General features: G+C 46.6%; 1 protein-coding gene across 2 annotated transcripts in view; it reads right to left on the bottom strand.

Annotated features, from left to right (window-relative positions):
- The window catches only part of LOC123756847 (ly6/PLAUR domain-containing protein 2), a 206,519-nt gene that overhangs the window by 130,738 nt on the left and 63,643 nt on the right, over positions 1 to 12,138 (bottom strand). The window contains exon 1 of one of the 2 annotated variants that reach the window (XM_045740227.2): positions 9,912 to 10,591. The exons of the other annotated variant lie outside the window; for it this stretch is intronic. Coding sequence (XP_045596183.2) covers positions 9,912 to 9,960 — 49 coding nt within the window. The 5' untranslated portion in view covers positions 9,961 to 10,591. Of the gene's footprint in view, positions 1 to 9,911; positions 10,592 to 12,138 lie in introns of those variants that run through there. 2 annotated transcript variants of the gene reach the window in all.

Raw genomic sequence — 12,138 nt, 5'->3', positions numbered from 1 at the left:
ATCTACTATATACATGCCTCACCTGTGACAGGAAAAAAAACATGCTTTTTTTTAAACAGTGCCATCTGTTGGACGTTAGAGCAACACACGCTGTAATCTCCGAAAGTTCTTCACCGATTGCCTTGAAATTTTGACCCAACGTTGCATCCAAATAGGCGCATCTTTTTATATACCTACTATATAGAGTCCACCCCTGTGACAGGTAAAAACATGCGTTTTTGAAAAACAGCGCCATCTGTTGCACATAATAGTGCAACAGTGTTTAGTGTTTTTAGTGTTAGTGCATAGTGTTTAGTATGCACGCCATACTAAATATGTCACGAATTCCATTTCAATGTTTCCGATTGCATTGATAAATTTTATTGTCATAGATTTCGATTTATTTAACTTTTTATTTAATTATTTTGTGACATTGTGTTGGAATTGAGCTGTGTTGTTTACCATACCGTTAATTTCATAAGTATATGTATAGATGCCACAACTGTGACAGGTAAAACTATGGTTTTCTTGAAAAACAGCGCCATCTGTTGCATGTAAGAGCAACACACATGCTATACTAAACATGTTACAATTCCATTTCAATGTTTCTGATTGCATTGATAAATAGAATTTTCATAAATTTGATTTATTTTCATTTTGATTTAATTATTTGTTTGAATTGCGTTGGAATTGAGCTGTGTTGTTTACCATACCGTTCATTTCGTGAGTCTAGTTTATATTTTTACTTTTTCATATTTTCATTTCATTTTTTAACTGTTTTTCTTATATATCAGTGATGGAAACATCAGATCACTTGATGTTCACAATTTTCTGATGGGACCATCAAACCATCTGGGAAGGCATCGGACGAGGGAGTGGGGAATGGTGGGGAGGACGAGGGGACGGAAGTGAGAGATGGTGGGGAGGACGAGGGGACAAGGGAGGGGGTAATGGTGGGTAAGGACGAGGGGACGGGAAAGCTTGGGATGATGGGGACGAGGGGATGAGGGAGTGGAGAATGGTGGGGGAGGACAAAGGGACAGGGGAGTGGGGCATGGTGGAGTGGGGGATGGTTGGGAGGCCGAAGAGACGGGTGAGGGGGGAATGGTGGGGAGGAGTGGAGGACAGGGAAGGTTGCTCAGCCACAGCAACGCGTGGCCGGGTACAGCTAGTTACAAAATAAAAAAAAGAGACCAAAAGAAGATAACCTCAAGATAACCTCAAGATAACCTCAAGATAACCTCAAGATAACCTCAAGATAACCTCAAGATAACCTCAACAATGGGCACTTAAATGTAAGCGGGCTGTTGAGTGACAGCATATGATATGTAATACTTCGGCTATGTCTTCTTGAGGTTATTTTGAGATGATTTCGGGCTTTAGCGTCCCCGCGGCCCGGTCCTCGACCAGGCCTCCTTTTTGTTACACACCCCCAGGAAGCAGCCCGTAGCAGCTGTCTAACTCCCAGGTACCTATTTACTGCTAGGCGAACAGAACCATCAGGGTGAAAGAAACTCTGCCCATTTGTTTCCGATTCCAAAGGAGATCGAACCCGGAACCTCAGGGCTACGAATCCCGAGCGCTGTCCATTCAGCTGTCATATCCCTTACCCTGTCAGTCAAGAATCCTACCCTAAATGTCAAACCCATTATCTCTCTCTTATAATCAGCCAGACACGGGGAATAACACCACACAAGGTAGACAACACCACGAGTCAACGAGCTCAACACCACACAAAGTAGACAACACCACGAGTCAACGAGCTCAACACCACACAAAGTAGACAACACCACGTGTCAACGAGCTCAACACCACACAAAGTAGACAACACCACGAGTCAACGAGCTCAACACCACACAAAGTAGACAACACCACGAGTCAACGAGCTCAACACCACACAAAGTAGACAACACCACGAGTCAACGAGCTCAACACCACACAAAGTAGACAACACCACGAGTCAACGAGCTCAACACCACACAAAGTAGACAACACCACGAGTCAACGAGCTCAACACCACACAAAGTAGACAACACCACGAGTCAACGAGCTCAACACCACACAAAGTAGACAACACGAGTCAACGAGCTCAACACCACACAAAGTAGACAACACCACGTGTCAACGAGCTCAACACCACACAAAGTAGACAACACCACGAGTCAACGAGCTCAACACCACACAAAGTAGACAACACCACGAGTCAACGAGCTCAACACCACACAAAGTAGACAACACCACGAGTCAACGAGCTCAACACCACACAAAGTAGACAACACCACGAGTCAACGAGCTCAACACCACACAAAGTAGACAACACCACGAGTCAACGAGCTCAACACCACACAAAGTAGACAACACCACGTGTCAACGAGCTCAACACCACACAAAGTAGACAACACCACGAGTCAACGAGCTCAACACCACACAAAGTAGACAACACCACGAGTCAACGAGCTCAACACCACACAAAGTAGACAACACCACGAGTCAACGAGCTCAACACCACACAAAGTAGACAACACCACGTGTCAACGAGCTCAACACCACACAAAGTAGACAACACCACGAGTCAACGAGCTCAACACCACACAAAGTAGACAACACCACGTGTCAACGAGCTCAACACCACACAAAGTAGACAACACCACGTGTCAACGAGCTCAACACCACACAAAGTAGACAACACCACGAGTCAACGAGCTCAACACCACACAAAGTAGACAACACCACGAGTCAACGAGCTCAACACCACACAAAGTAGACAACACCACGTGTCAACGAGCTCAACACCACACAAAGTAGACAACACCACGAGTCAACGAGCTCAACACCACACAAAGTAGACAACACCACGAGTCAACGAGCTCAACACCACACAAAAATAGGAGAAGCCACTTTTATATACATTTTTTCTTCCGACCCCTTGATCTATTTCAGGCTTCCTGGAACACGAAAAGATTCTGGTCAGTTACACCCAAAACAACCAATTTACCGCATCCGTTCCCTTCCTCCCCGCACCGTGTATGTATACACAGCGTCCATATGTATACACAGCGTCCATATGTATACCCAGCGTCCATCCCAACACTCGCATACACTAATATACGACGCGGTCCACCCTCCCCCCTCCCCCCTCTCCGCCTGAGGGCCCACGGAGGACCACACACAAAACTGTGTCCTCCTCCTGGCATGTTTATGGGAACCAATATCCATGTGTAGCCGAGTATTATATTCCTGTCAACATCCTCCTCTTTTCTCACATATTCATATGTAAAAGCATAATATATATATTCCTTGAAGCAGGCTAACAAGTTTCTAAATAATTGATATTATGCATCTAGGAATTACTGAAGCAACCTGAGAGTTTAAAACTTTCTTTTTGGAAAGTTTGTCTCGTTAAAGGTTATTTTTAGCGAAACTACCTTGATTATGGGGAGAAAAGGTGGTGTAAATGGCATCTGAGCAAGGTGTTGACACCTCACTAAGGAGGGCGCCAGAAGGAGGTTATCTTGAGGTTATCTTGAGGTTATCTTGAGATGATTTCGGGCCTTAGCGTCCCCCCGGCCCGGTCCTCAACCAGGACTCCTTTTTGTTACACCCCCCCCCCCCCAAGAAGCAACCCAAAGCAGCTGTCTAACTCCCGGGTACCTATTTACTGCTAGGTAACAGGGGGCATTAGTGTGAAAGAAACATTTTGCCCTTTTGTCTCCGCCTTCACCGGGGATTGAACCACTACGAATCCGAAGCGCTGTCCACTCAGCTGTCAGGGAGGCTGAATATACTCTCCCGCCAGACACACGACGAAATTACGACGTTCCTACAACATTCGAACAAGGCTTAACACCTAACATTCGTCACAACCAATATACCACGTTGTAGCAACGTTCTAATAATGTCCATATCTCCCCTAATACGTCCATATCTCCCCCTAACACGTCCATATCTCCCCCTAATACGTCCATATCTCCCCTAATACGTCCATATCTTCCCTGATACGTCCATATCTCCTCTAATACGTCCATACCTCCCCTAATACGCCCATACCTCCCATAATACGTCCATACCTCCCCAAATATGTCCATACCTCCCCTAATACGTCCATACCTCCCCTAATACGTCCATACCTCCCCTAATACGCCCATACCTCCCCTAATACGCCCATACCTCCCCTAATACGTCCATACCTCCCCTAATACGCCCATACCTCCCCTAATACGCCCATACCTACCCCCTAATACGTCCATACCTCCCCTAATACGTCCATACCTACCCTAATACGCCCATACCTACCCCTAATACGTCCATACCTACCCCTAATACATCCATACCTCCCCTAATACGTCCATACCTACCCCTAATACATCCATACCTCCCCTAATACGTCCATACCTACCCCTAATACGTCTATACCTACCCTAATACGCCCATACCTACCCCTAATACGCCCATACCTACCCCTAATACGCCCATACCTACTCCTAATACGTCCATACCTACCCCTAATACGTCCACCGGATGCTCTCCTGTAAGGGTTCTAAACCCCATGTTTACAACACTCAACCCCGCGACATATTCCAGCACTCACCCCCATAATAAATCTATTCCTTTGACTGGTTTCGTGTCCAGGCAATTCGCAGGCAACGGACAATTAAGAGAGAAGCCCAGTTAAGCCAATTGGTCACTGGTTCATTAACAGCGGTATTGATATTTTTTTCCCCATATCAATAGTTATAACTAGTATGTTGATAAACTGGGATTTTCGAGTCGATTTAGACTGGGAGATTTTTGTCACGTGTCTAGCTATGCAACCCGTTCCCGCAAATTCGTAAAGTCAATATTGACTTATTAACTACGTGCAAAGGTGATATACTAAACATAATAGATAACTAGGTAGCTTAAAAAGATTCATAGAAAACACCGACCTTACCTAACCTTGTTAGTATCTTAAGATAAGCATCTTATTGCTTCGTAATTACAATTATTACTTAACCTATTCCTATTATAGGTTAGGTAATAATTGTAATTACGAAGCAATAAGATGCTTATCTTAAGATACTAACAAGGTTAGGTAAGGTCGGTGTTTTCTATGAATCTTTTTAAGGGTATCTATTATGTTAAGTATGTCCCCTATGCACGTATTTAATAAGTCAATATTGACTTATTAAATTTGCGAGAACGGGTTGAGCTATGGTTTGAGTCGAGATATGACGGGACGAACCAGGAGGATACAAATCTATGAATTAGTTTGTAGTGTTCATTAGTTCACCTGTGCTACCTAGTTAGTTCACCTGTGCTACCTGGTTAGTTCACCTGTGCTACCTGGCTAGTTCACCTGTGCTACCTGGCTAATTCACCTGTGCTACCTGGTTAGTTCACCTGTGCTACCTGGCTAGTTCACCTGTACTACCTGGCTAGTTCACCTGTGCTACCTGGTTAGTTCACCTGTGCTACCTGGTTAGTTCACCTGTGCTACCTGGCTAGTTCACCTGTGCTACCTGGTTAGTTCACCTGTGCTACCTGGCTAGTTCACCTGTGCTACCTGGCTAGTTCACCTGTGCTACCTGGTTAGTTCACCTGTGCTACCTGGCTAGTTCACCTGTGCTACCTGGCTAGTTCACCTGTGCTACCTGGCTAGTTCACCTGTGCTACTTGGCTAGTTCACCTGTGCTACTTGGCTAGTTCACCTGTGCTACCTAGCTAGTTCACCTGTGCTACTTGGCTAGTTCACCTGTGCTACTTGGCTAGTTCACCTGTGCTACTTGGCTAGTTCACCTGTGCTACCTGGCTAGTTCACCTGTGCTACTTGGCTAGTTCACCTGTGCTACTTGGCTAGTTCACCTGTGCTACTTGGCTAGTTCACCTGTGCTACCTGGCTAGTTCACCTGTGCTACTTGGCTAGTTCACCTGTGCTACTTGGCTAGTTCACCTGTGCTACCTGGCTAGTTCACCTGTGCTACCTGGTTAGTTCACCTGTGCTACCTGGTTAGTTCACCTGTGCTACCTGGTTAGTTCACCTGTGCTACTTGGCTAGTTCACCTGTGCTACCTGGTTAGTTCACCTGTGCTACCTGGTTAGTTCACCTGTGCTACTTGGCTAGTTCACCTGTGCTACCTGGCTAGTTCACCTGTGCTACCTGGTTAGTTCACCTGTGCTACCTGGTTAGTTCACCTGTGCTACCTGGCTAGTTCACCTGTGCTACCTGGCTAGTTCACCTGTGCTACCTGGCTAGTTCACCTGTGCGGGGTAACCCCCAACCTCTGGAAGGTTATTAGGGGCCTCTACAATAGCCTACTGATCAGCCAGCAAGTACAATGCAGGTCGGCGTTCAATCCCCGACCGTCTAGCAAGTGGTTGGGCACCATTCCTTTCCCCCATCCCATCCCAAACTCTTATCCTGACCCCTCCCAGGTGCGATATTGTTGTAATGACTTGGCGCTTTCTCCAGTTGCTCCCACCCTCTTAGTGATGCTCCAAAGAAGGCTTGAAGTCTCAGTTGAACACCAGTTAGGTATACATATGAGATCCTTCCTTAGCGAGTCGTCCATAAGAACACAAATCAGCAGAAGTACTGGTTCGTGTTTTATGGTCCCCGGTTTGAGGCGCCGATGATCCTTGCAAAGACGGGATCCTATTATTTGACGGGAGTTTCGAACCCGTCCTCAGGCCAGGCTCGTTACAGGGACAGCCGCCGTCTACTCCAGACACATTCATCAGTTTTAACATAATGTTTATGTTAATAAACATAAACAATTATTAATGCACGTGCATGTCCAAATTCAACAGTACCGATTAATACTTTCAAAATTGCGTTGAACGTCGGTATATATACAATAATCCTAATATTTTCAATAAGTACTGCAATAAGTACTTATTGCAGCACTTATACTAAAGTACTAAAGTAAGTACTTCAATAAGTACTAAATTTAGCCCAATAGGTATGGGGTAAATTTAGCAATATCTGGTTCATTAATTGATCTAGCCCAAGATACTAGATTAAAGTGTCACCCGTCACTCTAGTCTACCCATAAAGTGTCACCCGTCACCTCTAGTCTACCCATAAAGTGTCACCCGTCACTCTAGTCTACCCATAAAGTGTCACCCGTCACCTCTAGTCTACCCATAAAGTGTCACCCGTCACCTCTAGTCTACACATAACGTGTCACCCGTCACTCTAGTCTACCCATAACGTGTCACCCGTCACTCTAGTCTACTCATAAAGTGTCACCCGTCACTCTAGTCTACCCATAAAGTGTCACCCGTCACTCTAGTCTACTCATAAAGTGTCACCCGTCACTCTAGTCTACCCATAAAGTGTCACCCGTCACCTCTAGTCTACCCATAACGTGTCACCCGTCACCTCTAGTCTACCCATAAAGTGTCACCCGTCACTCAAGTCTACCCATAAAGTGTCACCCGTCACTCTAGTCTACCCATAAAGTGTCACCCGTCACTCTAGTCTACCCATAAAGTGTCACCCATCACTCTAGTCTACCCATAAAGTGTCACCCGTCACCTCTAGTCTACCCATAAAGTGTCACCCGTCACTCTAGTCTACCCATAACGTGTCACCCGTCACCTCTAGTCTACCCATAAAGTGTCACCCGTCACTCTAGTCTACCCATAAAGTGTCACCCGTCACCTCTAGTCTACCCATAAAGTGTCACCCGTCACTCAAGTCTACCCATAAAGTGTCACCCGTCACTCTAGTCTACCCATAAAGTGTCACCCGTCACTCTAGTCTACCCATAACGTGTCACCCGTCACTCTAGTCTACCCATAAAGTGTCACCCGTCACTCTAGTCTACCCATAACGTGTCACCCGTCACCTCTAGTCTACCCATAAAGTGTCACCCGTCACCTCTAGTCTACCCATAAAGTGTCACCCGTCACCTCTAGTCTACCCATAAAGTGTCACCCGTCACCTCTAGTCTACCCATAAAGTGTCACCCGTCACTCTAGTCTACCCATAAAGTGTCACCCGTCACTCTAGTCTACCCATAAAGTGTCACCCGTCACCTCTAGTCTACCCATAAAGTGTCACCCGTCACTCTAGTCTACCCATAAAGTGTCACCCGTCACTCTAGTCTACCCATAAAGTGTCACCCGTCACTCTAGTCTACCCATAAAGGGTCACCCGTCACTCTAGTCTACCCATAAAGTGTCACCCGTCACTCTAGTCTACCCATAACGTGTCACCCGTCACTCTAGTCTACCCATAAAGTGTCACCCGTCACTCTAGTCTACCCATAAAGTGTCACCCGTCACTCTAGTCTACCCATAAAGTGTCACCCGTCACCTCTAGTCTACCCATAAAATGTCACCCGTCACTCTAGTCTACCCATAAAGTGTCACCCGTCACTCTAGTCTACCCATAACGTGTCACCCGTCACTCTAGTCTACCCATAACGTGTCACCCGTCACTCTAGTCTACCCATAAAATGTCACCCGTCACTCTAGTCTACCCATAACGTGTCACCCGTCACTCTAGTCTACCCATAACGTGTCACCCGTCACTCTAGTCTACCCATAAAATGTCACCCATTACCACTCGTGTCTACCCAAAATTCAATTTAAAAAAAAGATTTCACAATGTATTTATATTTTTTTAATGGAAATATCTTCCTGGAAGAAAAATTTCCCGATTGAGTCCATTTATGGGGAAAATTTCAGCAATGGTTTCCTACTGTGGGGAACAAATTCCACAAATGGTTCCCTTCTTTGGAAAAAATAAGAATGAACTCATCTGGAAAGGAAAAAAAATCCACAGTGAAGGGGAAAATTTTCAAATGGACTTGTATGGGAAAAAGGGTCTTATTAGACTCGATATGAAAAAATAAATTAAACTGGTATTCATGAGGAAAATTCATCACCTAAGTGGGGACTCACCTGCCAGACTCACCTAAGTGGGGACTCACCTGCCAGACTCACCTAAGTGGGGACTCACCTGCCAGATTCACCTAAGTGGGGACTCACCTGCCAGACTCACCTAAGTGGGGACTCACCTGCCAGACTCACCTAAGTGGGGACTCACCTGCCAGACTCACCTAAGTGGGGACTCACCTGCCTGAGTGGGGTCTCACCTACTTGAGTAGGGACTCACCTACCTGAGTGGGGACTCACCTACTTGAGTGAGGACTCACCTGAGTGAGGACTCACCTACCTGAGTGGGGACCTCACCTACCTGAGTGGAGACTCACCTACCAGAGTGGGGACTCACCTACCTGAGTGGGGACTCACCCGCCTGAGTGGGGACTCACCCGCCTGAGTGGGGACTCACCTACCTGAGTGGGGACTCACCTGCCTGAGTGGGGACTCACCTGGAGACTCACCTACCTGAGTGGGGACTCACCTACCTGAGTGGGGACTTACCTACCTGAGTGGGGACTCGCCCGCCTGAGTGGGGACTCACCCGCCTGAGTGGGGACTCACCTGCCTGAGTGGGGACTCACCTGCCTGAGTGGGGACTCACCTATCTGGGTGAGGACTCACCTACATGAGTGGGGACTCACCTACCTGAGTGGGGACTCACCTACCTGAGTGGGGACTCACCTGGAGACTCACCTGAGTGAGAACTCACCTGGAGACTCACCTTCCTGAGTGGGGACTCACCTACTTGAGTAGGGACTCACCTGCCTGAGTGGGGACTCACCTGCCTGAGTGGGGACTCACCTGCCTGAGTGGGGACTCACCTGCCTGAGTGGGGACTCACCTGCCTGAGTGGGGACTCACCTACTTGAGTGAAGACTCATCTACCTGAGTGGGGACTCACCTGAGTGGGGACTCACCTGAGTGGGGACTCACCTGAGTGGGGACTCACCTGGAGACTCACCTGCCTGAGTGGGGACTCACCTGCCTGAGTGGGGACTCACCAGAGTGGGGACTCACGTGAGTAGGGACTCACCTGGAGACTCACCTGAGTGGAGACTCACCTGCCAGACACACCAGGATGGTAGCCACACTCCTGCTCCTCATCTTCATATCCACCAAGCAGACAGTGAGTCTATCACGATGAGTACACAAGCAAGGCTCAGCGCTCAGGCTTAATCCCGACGCTAATATTTGCTCAGCTTATGGAGCACACAAGACCGTCAGTGTGGACAGGACCGTCAGTGTGGACGGGGCCAGACGGTACGTGCACTGAGGGTGAGTTCGTACTCAATGAGAAGACGGGAGAGACAGCGTCCGTCGAAGACAGTTAAGGCGAACTGGGGAAACTTAGTACATTTGTAGGACTTTGACATCAGTTAGTAAGCGACTGTTGACAGGCGAGATGAGGTCAGATTAACAGGGATGCCCCGTGGGAGACGTCAGAGAGATGACAGCCTCCCAAATGTATCTTGCAGCAGTTTGACGTCACTAATCAACGCCTCAGTTAGACGTCATAGTTACTGCATGAAGTTAGTCTTCGCCCAGACTGTGCTGTGAGCTTCACAAAACAGCTGTGTTCTCCAACAGCACACACATGTTCTCTCTTCCCCTCTCCTCCTTTTGTTTGGGACGTTCGTAGAGCAAAATGGAACGTTTGGAGGACTGGTGTCGTGGATTAGACGCCGGGGACGCTGGTGCTTGGGGCTTGTGCAAGCGGTGTGCACTCGACGGCGTCTCGGGCCACACTGAGCCTGCTCCAGTCGCTGGGGCTTAGGCTCCTCCCTCTGTCCCCTATCCCTTCCTCCCTCTCTATACCCTCCTCCCTCTCCTCTATCCCTAAATCTGTCCTTCCCTAAGTCATCCCATCCAAGAAACTCCCCAAAATCTTCCCACTAAAATCAAACTCCTTCCTCCCTGAAATTTCTTCATTTTTTCCTTATCTTTTTAAATTTTTGCGTTTTTTTCTTTAATATGTTCTTTGCCCACCAGGCCGGGGGACGACGCCGGGTTAAGAACGACAAGGAACGCAGCGAGGGATTTACCAGTCGACCAATAAACGTGATTTTTACTCAAGAGCTTACACACAAAATCCCTGAAACACATCACGCTAAAAATAATAATAAATTATTATTATTATTATTATTAATATTGTGTGCCTGGGAACACCTAGCGCACAGGTTCGAATCCTCATCACTGTTCCTAAAAATTTCCTCAATAATAATAATAATAATAATAATACAGAAATCACACTAATATGATATATAACACTGAGACAATCCACCAGGGCTGTGAGGTGAGCTCGAACCATCGACCCAGGCATTGCCAGGCGGTGGTCCAGTGGTAGAGTATGCGACTGGTCAAAGGTTCGAGCCCACATCACAGTCCTAGTGAATTTTTTCAACAATAATAATAATACTATTTTATTTACAAAAAAGTACAGAGGATACAAAATACAAAAATAAAATACAAAATACAAAAATAAAATGTTATGGGTTTATAGAAGATGGGGTGTAAGTCGTTTCTGAAACTTTGACACAAACTAAACAAATTATTTAACTGTTTTCTCATCATATAAAGTGAGTTCAATAATAAAGCGAAAAATAAAGTTTACTCATGAGGGCTCCGTGAGGAGTTGGACCTTACGTATATATGAGTATCGTAAACACTCAACTCATTGTCTAGTGGGTGTGTGTTGCATACCTGTGTACCTTCTAAAGCTCACAAGCAATCCAGCTGGGATGGCCTCATTGTTAACTAAGCAGCTGCAACAACACATGACACGGCTCGTCTTAGAGCTATAGCAGCTCCTCATGCAGGTGACTTCCTTTTATTCCATATCGTCTGAATATCGTCTTCTAGGTTGAGGGGTCCCTACAAACGCAACCAGAGGTGGTACCCTCTATCTATCTATCTATATATGTGTGTGTGTGCGTATGTGTGTGAGTGAGAGAGAGAGAGAGAGAGAGAGAGAGAGAGAGAGAGAGAGAGAGAGAGAGAGAGAGAGAGAGAGAGAGAGAGAGAGAGAGAGAGAGAGAGAAAGAGAGAGAGAGAGAGAGAGAGATGGAACCTGGCCCAGACCAGGATCCTCACACAAGGAAAGATTAACAAATTCACAAATCGTCATATAATTTGCAAATCCTCAAAATCCTATATTACATTTAGTTTGGCTTCGTGATTCACAGGTCCGGTTTCAATCCCCTCAAGGCTCATTTCTACCAACTGGAAATAGCCACGACATTGTTGATTTACAACGTAAATAATGTGAATTGCAGCAGCAGATGTCTTGGT

Source organism: Procambarus clarkii, chromosome 26 (assembly GCF_040958095.1).
Source record: "Procambarus clarkii isolate CNS0578487 chromosome 26, FALCON_Pclarkii_2.0, whole genome shotgun sequence".
Lineage (NCBI taxonomy): Eukaryota > Metazoa > Arthropoda > Malacostraca > Decapoda > Cambaridae > Procambarus > Procambarus clarkii.
Note: the sequence above shows the minus strand (reverse complement) of the source record. Positions and strands in the feature narration are given on the sequence as shown.